This window comes from Agelaius tricolor, unplaced genomic scaffold (assembly GCF_023055355.1).
Source record: "Agelaius tricolor isolate 1412-34295 unplaced genomic scaffold, bAgeTri1.0.p SCAF_16, whole genome shotgun sequence".
Classification (NCBI taxonomy): domain Eukaryota; kingdom Metazoa; phylum Chordata; class Aves; order Passeriformes; family Icteridae; genus Agelaius; species Agelaius tricolor.
Window position 1 is genome coordinate 18141023 of NW_027269276.1, and position 14503 is coordinate 18155525.

A 14503-nucleotide genomic window follows, 5' to 3' on the forward strand; every position below is an offset into this window, starting at 1 on the left:
TTTTTCCAACAAACAAGTTGGTGTTTAATGAGTCCAACCTCAATGTGGGGCTCTTTGCCACAAAAAGAGGTTTAGAGGTTGAGGACTGGGGGGAGTTTGGTCTGATGGGCCCAGCCTGGTGTTTGTTGGGTCCTCCAACAGCAGGTGTTTGGGGTCCCCGTGCTGAGCCTGAGCCAGGAATGTGGTCTCCTCTCAAGACCCCTTGGTTAAAGCCAGTGGTGGGACGAGCCATGGGTGCAGTGACATGGAGGAGGTTTGGAGGAGCACTGGCATGAACCCACAGTGTGCTTTGGTCGGGCTCTGCTGCCAGGATGTGGTTGCAAGGCTCTGGTTTTGTTTCCCATCTGGTGTCTGCCTGCCTGGTTTGGTGCATGTTGGCTGTCCCAATGGCATCCTGCTTGAGCCTATTTGCTTCTCTTTGTGTAAAGAAATGCCACGTAAAAGCTTTGGGTGCAGGGAACATCCCTGGACACTCACCTTGCTGGCCTGGAAACAGCACTGAGGACACAGGGTGGTGCTGGATGAGCACAGCCCCTGCCCTCACATCCCCCTGCTGTTGCCCATGTCACACCCACCGTCCCATCTCCTGTCTTCCTCCCTCCCCAGCCCAAGCCAATCTAAAAATAGGATTGGGAGATTAAATCAGCCAAGGCAGCTCTGTCAGACGGATGAGTCAGAGCCACCATGCTGTTACACTCTGCACCACAGCATGAGCAGGGACACCAAGGACTGGATTACGCCAGGAAACACAGTTTGGTCTGAGTTTTATTTGGGATTTGGGAGTGGCAGTGATGTTGCTCTGGCAAAGCCCCCCAGAGTCCAAAGGGAATCCCCTTCAGCAAGCAGCTGGATCCTGTTCTGGCTCCAGCTGAGTGGGTTTCCAGGGAGGGCTGGTGCTGGAGGCTGCTCTCCTGTCCAGGCAGTGTTAGGAGGGAGGGGAACGGCCCCAACCCTTGTCAGGCCCCAGTGCTGCCATGAGGGTGTTTGGGAGCAGCCTGGGCTGATTTCTTGACATTCACTTGGAGCAGGGGAAGGTGAAGCCTTCCATCCCCTCTGTGCTGTGCTGCTGCACACACTGGTGGTGAAGAGCTCCAGGTTAAAACCAATCCTTCCTCAAGGGTTGTATTTAACCTGGATTTCCCTTCTCAGGTAGGGGTGTGGTTGCTCTGCTAGACACCACCTGAGCAACATGCTCTTTGCTTCTCACCAGGTGAGAGATTGTTCCTTATCCTGCCATGACATCTTAGTTTAATTTTTATTTTCCACACTGCTAAGCCTGTCTTTAAGGAGAGGATCCACTCCAGGATCCCAGCCATCATCCAGCACGGGAAGAGAAGTGTTTCAATTTTCTGAAGTGCATTAAGGACTTCAAGGAGCCCGCAGTTATCTTTGGCTTTTATACCTCAAACTCTGTCCTTTTGTTCTCCCTAGTGTGTTATTTTTTTTTTCTTCTCAAGTAACAGAACTGGTTTTGTGTTATGAGCAGCGACCGCTAACAAGGGTTGGGGAGCACTGTCAAACCCTCCCCGCACAGAGACGACCTAAAATCCTAATGAAAAACACCAAACTTCAAAGAGTGAGTGTTGCTTTTCATCTCAATTAAGTTTCTTTTCCTAGGATTGGCTTTCTCAGCTTCTTATTAATCTTGCAGCAGTTCAGAGTCAGGTTTTAATTTGCAATAAGAACAAGCAGGGGTGGGGGACCAAAAAAAGCCATCGCTGTGTGGCTGAGGAGCACCTGGCTGATGAAAAATGACTTTGATTTTGCCCTGTTCTTAAGTTAATTGTAGCATTTCCTTTGCAGTCTCATCTTTTTGCAGTGACATCTCAATGTCAGATTTTCAGGGGTACAAAATCCTGGCTTCTAAATCCTACATTTCTCCAATACCATTAGCAGGAGGCACAAATTAGAACTGTCCACGATAAAGCACTCAGGGGCTTGGGTTTAAAGAGCATTTGCTAAACCTGGCTTGGAAGGACAATGCCTGGAGCCAACTAAAGCCACCTAATGAGGGTGTGTTGCCTGCTGGGCACAGGTGGAAAAGTCTCTTTAGCAACCTGTTTTGCCACAGCAATTACTGTAAAAATTTACCATGGAGAGGGTTTCTTTGAAAGCAAAGTGACTCTTGTCAATAGAAGTTGAAAGGCCGGTGATTTCAAGAGGAGAATAAGGCTTTTCCTGGAGGGAATGGGGTGTTTGGGGGGTGTAGCCATGCTAGAGGGGTTACATTCTTTTTCTTTGGGACAATCCTGTGCATGGGCATCTCCCTCAGGCACTGGGGGTGCTGCCTCTTGGACTGGGAAGGCAGTTTTTGGGGGGCTGGAGGTGCATCCCCATCACTTCTGTGCCAGTTTTGTGATGAGAGCTTTCCACTCTGACCTCTTCTGCGTGATGTAGGAGGGGGTGAGGAGCTGCAGCAGAGGCTCCATCCTGCCCTGGAAGTAGCCGTGGCACAGAGCCTCGGCGTTGCAGATCACGTACATCCCACAGTCGTAGCTGTTCTGCTGTGCCGGCGCCTTCTCCTCCACAAAGGTGGCTTTGCCCCCTCTTTTTCCCAGAAAGGCCTCCAGTTTCCCTGCCACTTGCTTGGCGTGGGCAGAGTTGCATTTACTGTGGGAATCGTAATGGGCAAAGCACTTTTTGTCCCTGAAATAAACCAGCAAGCTCCAGTGGGTGCCCCCAGCGGCCTGGCTGGAGTTGTCATTGATAGGCAGGAACAGCAGCTCCTTGCAGAGAAGGTCCAGGGGCTGGAGGAATATGGCTATTTCTTCCTGACTAAGGGCACACTTGATGAACTGGGCCACCTCGGGGCTGATGAAACAAACTCGGTGGCTGAACTCCTGGAACTGCTGGGTGCTGAAGTACTCGAAGGCGAAGCCGATGATGCGGTCGTTGAGCCAGTTTGGGGGCTCCAGCAGCGCCACGTCCGACTGCCTCAGCAGGCTGTCCACGTAGCTGAGAACCACGGGATCCATCCTGGGCTGCTCCCCAGAGCTGCAACAGACAAGGGAACATGGGGTGGGAACTGGATCACAGCCAGGATACAGCCTTCACCTGGATACAGCCCAGCAAACAGCTGGGTTCCTGCTCAGCAGCAGTGAGTGAGCCCAGGATTCCCAGATGGATATGTGCAGGACCATGAGCAGATGGAGAACACACAGGGCTGGGTTAAGCAGCAACCTACTGTGGCTCCAATGAGATCAACCTTCCATCCTGAGGATCTGAACCTCACAACTGTGACAGTGCTCACAGGGGTCTGAGGATGAGGGAAGAGATGAGGATCTGACTCCATGTTTCAGAAGGCTTGATTTGTTATTTTATAATATATATTATATTAAAACTATACTAAAAGAATAGAAGAAAAGATTTCATCAGAAGGCTGGCTAAGAATAGAAAAAGAAGGAATGAATAACAAAGGCTTGTGTCTGGGACAGAGAGTCTGAGCCAGCTGACTGTGATTGGCCATTAATTAGAAGAGACCAATGAGACCAATCCCAGATGCACCTGTTGCATTCCACAGCAGCAGATAACCATTGGTTACATTTTGTTCCTGAGGCCTCTCAGCTTCTCAGGAGGAAAAATCCTGAGGAAAGGATTTTTCAGAAAATACGTCTGTGACACACAACAAAGGAGTTTCAGAGCAGTTCCTGCACAGAAACCAGGAGTGATCCAGAAGTCAGGTGGTGTTTGTGTGTCTCAGTGTTTCACCTGTGCAGTGACAAGCACTGGAGTTCTTTGCATCACTGTATTCCCCTAAATAAAAACCTTTTTGGGCTGTCTGACAGACATATGGTCCCTTTCTCCAAGCACAGAGTGCCCCAGCTCTGTGCCAGAGGCACAACCTGTTCCAGGAGAACCTGCTGGGCCACCAGCACAGGAGGCACAGCTGTGAGTAAGGAGTAACAAAGGAGGACGAGATCACAAACAAACCAGTTCCTGACCGTGGGAATCTTTATGACAACTCTACACAGCCAGAGTAGGATTTAGGAGATTTTCCATAGGGAAATTTGATTTAGAGCCCCTATATCTAGCCTGGTTTTCCTTTAGCTCTCACACCCTGCAGCCCTTCCAGGCTCCTCAGTGCTGTGATGCATCCTCAGCCTCTAGATCCTTTCCTGGCCATGACAGGGCTGGAAATGCCACAACTTGGGACACAGATGACATGGAACTGGTTTTGGTCTCATCCTTCCCTCCTCTGTCCCAAAGGCAGCAGGAAAACATCTTCAGATTTCTGAAAGCCTCGTGTGAAAGCTCAGAATGGTAAGATCACTTTAATATGATTCACTATAACTAAGTCACCAATATTCCATCATGATCAAGAAGAATGAAGCAAATGGAGTGTTCTGTCAGGAAGAAGTAGATTCACACTTCTTATTGTGACATGAATCACGAGGAATAACCCTTCCTGGCCTAGGATGCATAAATTAAGGGATTTATCTCTCAAAAATGTTGGCAAGATCCCCCGGCACGTGACAGGCAAGGAGCAGAATGGATGAGCCATGGTCCATGTGTCAGAGGTCGGAAGGAAGGGCTGAGGTGAGTGTTTGGGCCATGAAACAGCCCGTGAGCGCCTGTGTGAGGCTGGTGGATCCCGGAGATGCCGGGAGCAGGAGTCAGCAGAGGAAGGGAGCAGCCCTTGTTTGTGTGAGCCAAACACAATGGTGTTTGGACACGCTTCCGACCTTAATGAGCTCCAACTATTTCCAAGCTCGTGGTGCAAACCCTTGTAGTAAAAAAACAAGAAATCCCAACGGAATCCCAGTAACTCCTCAGCCTGCCCGAATATAGGCTGGTTTAAAGATCTGGACATCCTCCAAACATCCTGTTTGGGGGGTTTAACATGGTGAAATACTACTGAAATCCTTCTTGTATGTGCCCATGAAATGCCCCAGATTTTACTTTACATTGTGTTCTTTCTGCTTCATCTTCTCCTGGACATGTAGAAGTCCAGCCAATAGCTTTCCACTCCATCCAAATGGGATTAAGGGCGAGGGAAGCGTGTGTCCCGTGCTCTGTTAATTTTCCACTCTGCAGAAACATAGTTGTCTTTTTTTTTTTTTTTTCCTGTCATGACATTTGGCAGGTTCCTCCAGTCAGGAAGGAGAGTGCAAGTGCTTAATTGCCACTAGCTACTACTTTTAATTTTATTGCCATCTGGTATTTGTGAAACTGCCTGTGAGTTCTGTGGGATGACTCACCACATGCAGCTCCAAGGAAAACCTTTGGGAGGCTCCCTCAGAGCCAGGTCAGGTAAGCAGAGAGGACCAAAACAAAGCGGTGGGGCTGTGAAAAGCCACTGGTGAGGTGGCTTTCTTTGGGAGAACCTCCCATAAGAGCTAAAGATGGATCTGCAGAGGAGCCAGGACGTGGATCTGAGCCTCTGAGGAGTGCTGAAATCCCGATGTGGACTGGGAGCAGCTCTGCTCAGCCACAGCCAGGACTCTCTTCCGGAAGGCTCAGGCACGTTCTGTTCAGTTTCCATAAAAATAAGAATAAATACTGGCACAGGCCTAGAACATTTGCTGGAGGTTGCCAACAAGTGTCTTGCTGGTTCATTTTATTTGCATATTATAGTTGGAATTAGTGCAAACTCCCTGGAATCCTCAGCTCCTCCAAGGGATTTCAGCTGCCCCATCTCCAATGCTGAGATGAGGAAACGGGGGAGAGAGAAAGGAGCATTTCCATACAAACATCACCATTTCATTTACAGATTTAAAAATGGTGCTGTGCTGCATCAATAGGGCAAGAGGTCAAGCTTCCCTCACTGAAGTTATAATAATTTAACAAATTAGCTGCTGGCATCAGTGCGAGTTCAATCCATAAATGGATGGAGCTCCTTCGTGTCCAGACACAATGCAGAGCCTCTGTTTTCCAGCAGTTGACCAAAAACCACCCCAAACCTGTCATTTTCACACCATTAAAGACAACAACCCTCTGCAGGTAATTGCTGAAGGCACTCAAGAGCCAAGGAATGAGACTCCTCAGTAACTGAGCATAAAAAGGCAGTGACAGAGCAACAGGAGCATGAACTGAGGTTGAATCAGAATCCTAAAGTCTATTTTAATTAATTAAAGGTGCCAAGAACCTCCAGAGTGAATAGTTTGGGGTGACATGTCACTAGAGTCCTGTTCCTAATTTAAAGAACATGGAGGAAAATAGGAAAATAGTCACCTGAAACACAAAAAAAATCCAGACTTTATCAGGGAGCAGGAGGAAGGACAGAGAAGGTTTTGTCTTTTAAGATCAAAAGACCTTATGGTTTAACTTTCTATTCACTTTTCCTGGAAATATGAGGTTTAGATACCATGTCTGGATAGTTGTTAATAGAGCAAGATCAGACAAGGAACATTAATTTCTATTTACCAGCAGGAGCCAGGCTGGATGACACCTGAATCTCTGGACTTATGTGTTTCCTGACAGAGCCAGAGGAAAAACCCACAGAAAATTAAACAATTCAACCAGAATGGAAGCGTAGTTATCTCCTTTTTTGTCAAATATAAATAATCTTTCTGCTGTAGGTTATAATTCTCGTATGATACAAGAACATCCCACTTCTGAAGGTTCAACAGGCCATGAGTGCTGAAATCAGAGGAAAATACTCCAAGCTCTGTGCTCACTATGCCCAAACCTCTCTGTTTGGGACAAATTCCCCAAACCAGAGACTCTGCAACCAAACTCAGAACCTCTCTTGGTGTCACAGCAAGAAACCAAGAGCCACAGGAACAACACGCAGTGGTTTTTGCTCTCCAGGATGGGGTTGACCAAAACCTGGAGTTTAACAGGAAAAAACCCCTCAGCGAGCAGAACGCCTGAGGATGGGCGAGGGCACCAGGAATGTCCCGGAGGTACCGAAGGGATCCCAGCTCCGATCCTGAACCCCACGCCCGATGCACTCACCTCTCACCTCCCACACACAGGGGCTGATCCAGGGAGCAGCGGGAAGCACGGCCAGGGAATGGAACTCGCCTGGAAGACCTGGAGGTGACAGGAATTCGGTCAGGAGTGGGAATTCGGTCAGGGGAAGCGATCCGGGGTGTCCCACGCCCCACGGAGGAGGAGGAGCCATGTGCTGACCCCGGTTCTGACCCCGAGCGTGTCCCGGCGCTCCGGGGCCGGGATCAGAGCAGCCGGCAGCCCCGGGAAGATCCCGCTCAGCCCATCGCTGCTTTTATGGGAATAAACGGGAATTACGGGCCAGGAGAGGGTGCACCCGGGCCAGGCACAGGGTCAGGGCCTGGCTGGGGTGGGAGCACCTGGGGATCACCCACAGCACCGTAACTCACCTCCACTCCCTTACCCGTTTAACCCTTTTCTCCCCTTAAAATACGAGCTTGAAGCTTCCGGGCCCGAAGCCGGCCAGCACCGACCCCCGACGGTTGCGGCCGGCGCGACCCCCGGGCATGGCACCCAGGATCAGGTCCTTGCTGGGCCAGGTCCTTGCCGGGACCTTACTGGCACCGTATCCCACCGTGTCCCCTCCCGTGTCCCCTCCCGTGTCCCCCCGGCTCTCACCCGCCGCCTCATCGCCCGTCGCCGCCGCCGCTCGGTTACCGCGCACTGCCGTAAAGCGGCCGCGTCGTAACGACAGGGGGCGTGCCCACGGGGCGTGCCCGTGGGCGTCCCCACAGCGGGGCGGGGCGGTGCACGCGCCTCCCTCCCTGCCTGCCTCCGCCGGGCGGGCGCGTGAGAGCGGCGCGCGCGCGCGGGCAGTCGGGCAGCGCCCGGGCGGCGGCGGAGGAGGAGGGAGCGCCTGTCTGTCCGTCCGCACCCCCTCCTTCCCGGCACCCATCTCAACGCCCATCCTCGGGACCCCCGGACCTCCCTCAGCACCGACCCCCGGGACCCTCCTTCCTCAGCAGCCACCCTTGGGACGCTCCTCAGCACCGACCGTCCTCAGCGCAGACCCCCGGGACATCTGTTCAGAACCGACCTCCTTCAGCCAACGACCCTTGGGACCCCCCTCAGCGGAGGCTGCGGCTGCGGGCGAGGGATGCGCCGCGCCCCGACACCCAGGTAAGCGGTGGCGGCAGCGGGGAGCGGAGCGGGGCGGGGGCCTCCGGTGCGCGCGTGAGGTGGGAGCGGCGGGGGTCGTGAGGCGAACCCCGCCGGAGCATCGCGGGGCCGGCGGGAGCCTTTGTTCGGCGGAGGAGGGCGAGTCTCCCCGGCGTCGTGGGGTCTGCCCGGTGTCGCGGAGCCCTGCCGGTGGTGTGGGATCCTCCCCGCCCGAGCCGCCCCCGGTGGGTGCGCGGTGCGGGGCAGCCCCGTGTTCCCCCCCTCCCTCCGCCCCGTGCACGGCGTTTCACCGCCCGGTGCCGCTCACCCCCATCGCGAGTGCGTTTGATACTCAGAACATGGAAAAATCAGCCTGGGAGGGAGGAGATTCACCTCAGAGGCGTCCCCAGTGTCAGCAGAGGGGCCATGGGCTGTCGCCCTGAGTGTGGCATAGCCCTGAGGCCGCGGCTGTGGACATCGCCACGGGAGCAGGTTGCGGACGCCCCGCGGCTCCGGCAGCCCGGTCCGCCCCGCAGAGCCGTTCCCGAGCACCCCTCAGCCGTTCCCGAGCACCCCTCAGCCGTTCCCGAGCACCCCTCAGCCATTCCCGAGCACCCATCAGCCATTCCTACCCGCCGGAATGAGCTGTACCTGGGTGTGCTTAGCACAGTGTCGGACTTCACGGCAGCTCCCACCCTGGCACGCCGGACCCCTGTGGGAGCACTGCTCCTCTGCAGGTTAAGAGAGTGGATATTTCTTTCTGGAATTTTCGTAAACGTAGCCAAAACGGCCTTTGCTTTCCAAAAAAATAACCCCCTCCGACGTGACCTGCGCTAGGACCTGCCGTGAGTTCGGAGCCGGGTTTTTGGCCGCCCTTCTGCTTCTCGATCGGCTTCCTCCTCCTCCATTTACGGTTTCCCATCCCCAAAGCAAGCCGAGGGTGATAAAGTGGGGAGCGTGAGCTCAGCAGAAATCATGGCTTTCCCATCCCGCGCTGCAGCGCGGTCCCTGCCCATCGGCGGATCAAAAAAATAATCACGTAGCGGCAGAGGAAGGAGATTTGCTGCTACGGGAGGAAAACCGGCGCGGTGTCTCGCTCAGTCGATAACCAAGAGCTGTAATAAATCGCTATGTAAATAGATTGCTAGGCGGAGAATTGGGTTTCTGGCCGGCTCAGGTGCTTTCCTGACTCTTTTCCCATGGGACTGCTAGGAAATGACAGGGGAGCGGTGTGTTCCCATGGAGAGGTGCCTGGATGCTGCGGTGATGGGCTGTGAATCCTTAAGCACGACCTTACAAATCTGACCTTATCCATAAACTCTGGCTAGGTCAGAGCCTGTGTTATCCCTGAACAGCATCATCTTTTCAGCCCCTCGCCATACAGTCACACAATTTCCCCTATGTCCTTGAGTAAACTCACCCATTTCAATGGCTTTTCTCATTTTTACGTTTTATTTAATTAAAATAAGAGGTGTTTCCATGCCTCTTTCCCTCGTTAAGGCTCTCCCAGCCTTTGCCTTCCCTTCTGGCTGTAATTTTTGGTCCCCAAGACCATTTTGGAAGCTGTCGGTCAGGCTGCTGATGGCAAGGAAGATAATTCAGCAGCCCCAGCACACAGCTAATAAGCTTTTGTTTCCTGGGCTATCAATGATGATGCAAGTTCATATTTTTATTTAATTTTTTATTTATTTATGTATTTATTGTGATCAATGCATAAATCAGGGTGGCTTTAGAGATTTTTCCTCTGTGTTGAAAGGCCTGGTGTCCCTCAGCAGCACATGGAAAAAGCTCTATTGGAATTCATCATGTATTTCAAATGTAGATCTGTTTTGTGACGTTATTTGTTCTCTGCATCCACAGCTCCTGTTATGATTTATAAACTCCCCGTTTTAAGCTTTTTTTTCCTCCTTATTCTGGGTGGGGAAGCTGCATTTTCAGATTCAAGGTATCAAATGCCTGATACGACTACTGCTGTTACAGCATCTTTCACAAACACCAGTACTAAACCACTCAGACAATCAAACCTTTGGAATCCTTTGCTAGGAAAATCTGAACGCTTTATGCCTAAAACATTTGTACAAATGTTTATGGTGTGTTTTGTGAGCATTGATCAGGTTTGCAGGAAAACCCCTGAGAATTTCAAGCACCTGAGTTCAGGCACTTGGGAAATGTGAAACTCGAGTCACCTATGCAGCTTTAATTTAGCTTAATTTAATTTAACTCGTGTCAAAGCATGGCTGGACTTGAAATCCTCATCCCCTGCTTGGTTTCTGGGAGAGCAGTATTCTGCTCTGGATGGAAGAACAGATTGTTCCTTCCCATGCCTGCAAGTCAACAGGGGGAGTACTGGGAGCACAGGCACAGTGCTGGTCCCTCCACTGGTTTTGCAGCTTGGCACCACCAAACTGGCAAGGAAGGCCAAGGCTCACCATGACAGCCTCGAGACCACACGTGTCCTGTAGTCCTGAAGCTTAAATGCCTCAAGTCTGGGGAAACCAGGAGCAAACTTCCAGTGTCTGAAAGGGGTGTACAAGGAAGCTGGAGAGGTCCTCTTCATCAGGAACTGTAGTTCCAGGACCAGGAGGGATGGCTTCCCACTGCCAGAGAGTGGGGTTAGATGGGATATTGGGAAGAAGTGGTTGGCTGAGAGGGTGGGCAGGCCCTGGCACAGGGTGCCCAGAGCAGATGTGGCTGCCCCATCCCTGGGAGTGTTCCAGGCCACGTTGGACAGGGCTTGGAGCAACCTGGGATAGTGGCAGGTGTCCCTGCCCATGGCAGAGGGTGGAACAAGACTGGTTTTTAAGGTCCCTTCCAGCCCAAGCCAGTCTGGGGTTCTGTCATTCGAGTGTGACCAGAGAGTTTCTGAAGTCATTTGGGGTGATTGGTTTTGGTGAGTGTAGCGTGGCCATTTTCTGCCTAATTCTAGTTCTTGCTCTAAACTGCAACTTTTGAACTCAATTCCTTTAAAAATACATTTATGAGAGAGCAAACAAGGTCGTTGAACCACTGGAAGCATCTTAGCCGGTCAAACTTGATTTCAGAAATTCCTGTGTCCCCTCAGTTTGTAAATAAAAGGGAATTTGTGTTCCCGCTTGCACGCGAAACACCGGGGTTGAAGGCACCTTTGTTGTGTTGTTGATGAAACTCCCAGCTTGGGCCTGGACTCTGGCTCCCTGAGATGGGCTGGGTGCAGGTTTCAGCTTTGGAACATGGTGGTTTTTTTGTGTTGAGGTTTAAAAGAGCATCTGAATTTCTCAGGCTTTGTCCTGCGTGCCGACGTTTGCTTCACTTCCTCTCGAGCGAACGGGATTTCTCCCCTCTCGACAAAGTAAACATGAGCATAAATATTTAAAGGATCACGGTTCAAGTTTGCAAATTGGAGACTTTCTCTAGCATTCCTTCAGACAAAAGCAGTAGCATTGGAGATTTGGGATGTGTGTGGGTGCTTCCCTGCTCTGGGGAGAAGCTTGGTAATTCTTCGGGCTTCACGCTGCAAAAATACTCTGCTATCTTTTCAGGTTAGATATCTGGTATTATCACAAAGCTTGGGTTTCTTAGAAAATTTTGAGGACAAAGTGCTGCTGATGGGATATCTATGGATCATTGGGATTGAGATTGTTTTTGTGGAATTTTATTTTTCTTTTACACAGGCCAAATTTTTCCATAGGTTTTGGGTATATGTGTGAAGGCACAGGTGTTCAGAGTTGAGACTATAGAAACCAAACATGTGAAACTCTTGCCAGATAATGGATAAAAACAGGAAAAAAGGGAAATGGAATAGTCTTTGTTTTTTTTGGTGACTCTTTAATATTAAATCTTGTGCTGTGTTTGATAGGTCAAACACCATGGTGGCATTAGTCTCACTCCTGTGATTGTGTTGATTCTTAATCTGTGTGTCTTGGAATTAAACTTTTAAAACTGGAACTCAAACCACTTGACCTCAGAAAATATAAAATTCAGGAGGGAAGGCTATTGAACATGGATTTTTAGAGTTGAACTAATTTTTGTGTCTGTTTTTAAAATATTGTGAAGAGTTGTAGTTTTGTTAGATCTTGTGGTAGCGTTTTTCTCTCGGTGGGGAGGAATCTATGGATACCTTTTTCACAGGTACCTGTGGAAAAATCTTACAGGTGAGGTGAGAGTTCCACATCTTTGCTGCAATGGCTTTTTATTCCTAACAACCGCCCCATGATCTTAATGCTACCTGTGATGGAGGAACGTAGGCTCACCTGGGTCAGAAGGGAGCTCAAGAGGTCACTTGGTCCAAAATCCTGCTCCCAGCAGGATCATCTTCAAAGTCAGATCGGGTTTTTCATGGCTTTAGGTGTCTCATGTCAGTTGTGTTCCACCTGTGGTTTGTGGGCTGCAGGAGGAGAAGGGAAATGAGGCAGTTTGAGCTGTATTAGGTGGGAAGTGTCCAAGTGGAATGAGATCATCCGTGACCCACTGCTTGCAGAGCGTCATATTCCACTTGCAGCCTATGAAACTGCTGCTTCCCACTGCCCTTCCACGAGTTCATTAATTTGGAATAGTCACAGGCTCCAGCTGTGGGAGGATCTGGCCTGGCTGAAGTTAATTTTGGGAGAAGAACGGGGATAGTCCCTGTCCAATCAGCATGAAGCTGGCAAGTGGCTCCACAGTGTTTCGGTGGAAACTCCTCAGAGATTTTCTAGGCAAAATAAAATAAATAACTGAATACCTGTGCTTAAAGGGTTATTGTTGTTCTTCTGATTACTTTCTGCTGTTCTAGCCTTGCGTTGCAGTTTCTCATTAGGCATGGATGGGCATCCCTTTGCAGAGGGATGAGATGTCTCTTCTTGTAGGGTTCTCATATACCTTTGGCTGTTCACACCATGCCAAACCATGGTCAGACAAAGCCATGGGTCATAGTTTTGGGCTCTGTTGGTGTTTTTGGTCAGCCCTTTTTTAGAGTTTTGCTAAGAGCCTCATGAAGAGACAGAGTGTCTCTTCAGCCAGGCAAATGTTTTGCCAAGGGAGATGGAGCTCAGGAATGGAAAGGCCGTGGTGCACTGAGGATGCTGGGGTAGGATGGCAGTGAGGCTGGGTCATGTTGATGCCATCATGGAAAACAAAGAAGATAGGAGCTACAGGAGCTGATGAGGCAGCCAGTTATCCTGGGCAGATACACACTGTGTCCAGGTAGAGATACCTGTGCTGTCTCTGCATTAAGCACCCAGGTACAAGCTGAAGTTTACTTGGACCCTTTGAGATCAGCCTCTATATCCTCCCAAGGAATATTGATATTCCTTAGTTGGGTCCTTTGTCTGTTAATGTGAGATCATACGTAGGGAGCTCAGCCAGCTGTGTCTCATCCAAGCTCTCATTTCACTCACCTACAGAGATATGTTGCTTTTTTTGCAGCTACATGCCTGATTTAAAACAAGATGCAGACATTACTCTGCTGTGGTCTCCTGTCATCTCTCTGTTGGGTTGTGGTGTGCTTTTAAAGATCTCTGCCAGGTCATGGAGGAAGTTTATGAAATCCCTGTTGGTGTTACAGCCCCTAGGGATAGGCTGGCTCTATGTATAGGGGGTCCCCTTTGAGGGGAGGGCTGGACTGGACCCTTTCAACCCTGCTAGGTTTGGTGGTTCCAACTGTCTGCTCAGCTTCTCTTGGAAAAATCATCTTGGTGTCCATCCCTGTGACTCACAGGAATTATTGCAAATCCCTCTTAGGAGCAGTGGGAAGCAGAGCAGAGGACTGTCCTGCTTGGATGCTGCATGAAGTAGCAAAGGAAAAATGTAGCTTAAAATAAATAGCCAAAATATGTGGGTTTCAGTATAATTTTTGAGTCTTATTTGCTGGTCTCTTCACCTTGAATCACTTCTGGCATCACCCAGATCACCTTGAATCCTAGAGTTACTCTTGGGATGCCTGTTCCAGATCTTGGCTTTTATCCATCATGCACAAATAATCTGAAAACCTCTGTGCTGTTTTTTAATCAAAGTTCTTTGAACTGTCTTCTATTTCTTGCAAAGCATAACCTTTAAAAAGTAGAGGATCCTGGATATGCTGTATCATGGCTGAGTATTGACGGAAGAGGAGTGTTTAATCCAGATAGTTCCATCTTTGGAAAACCTGAGCTTTAAAACCAGCTCAGACTATGAACGCTTTTGAGAGACGGCCAAGAATTCTTTTATTGTATTCAGCATCTACATGGTTGGTTTTGAGGGATGAACTTAAAACAAGTTAACTGAAAATATTTACTTTAGTAGACTTCCGTAACTCTACTGTCTTTTCATACTTCACGTAAATACATAGACCAAAATAAAAATTCTCCTAAATGTTGCCATTTAAACTTTTATGGCACTTGTCTATAAACTGTTAGGTTGGTTTGTGCTTGTTGGGTGCACAGGACAGCCTCCCTGGGGAGGAATTAGTAAATGATTTAATTGTTGAGGAATGTGGTCCCATTAGGCAAAAGAAAAAAAAAAAAGGACTGCAGTGGATCGTTAGAAATGTTGCACTTGATTAAAACAATGCTGAGCA

The 14503-nt window shown here is 49.8% G+C and overlaps 2 protein-coding genes across 11 annotated transcripts in view; one reads left to right on the forward strand and one right to left on the reverse strand.

Moving 5' to 3' along the window:
- Positions 1–747: 747 nt before the first annotated feature.
- SENP8 (SUMO peptidase family member, NEDD8 specific) lies at positions 748–8968 on the reverse strand. Of its 2 annotated transcripts, none has more exons than XM_071441954.1 (3): positions 8644–8968; positions 6898–6975; positions 748–2994 (listed from the first exon to the last, which is right to left on the reverse strand). In XM_071441954.1, exon 3 carries the CDS (start codon positions 2973–2975, stop codon positions 2337–2339), a length of 639 nt encoding a protein of 212 aa, XP_071298055.1. In that variant the 5' UTR covers positions 2976–2994; positions 6898–6975; positions 8644–8968; the 3' UTR covers positions 748–2336. The 2 variants fall into 2 exon arrangements, with proteins under 2 accessions (XP_071298055.1, XP_071298054.1); XM_071441953.1 differs by lacking the exon at positions 8644–8968 and adding an exon at positions 7513–7634.
- Positions 7647–14503, forward strand: part of MYO9A (myosin IXA) — a 178817-nt gene continuing 171960 nt past the window's right edge. For 7 of the 9 annotated variants that reach the window (XM_071441936.1, XM_071441939.1, XM_071441937.1 and 4 more), the window contains exon 1: positions 7647–8013. The gene's annotated coding sequence lies outside the window, so the exon portion shown is untranslated. The remainder of the gene's footprint in view (positions 8014–14503) is intronic. The other 2 variants (XM_071441942.1, XM_071441943.1) reach the window with 1 other exon arrangement.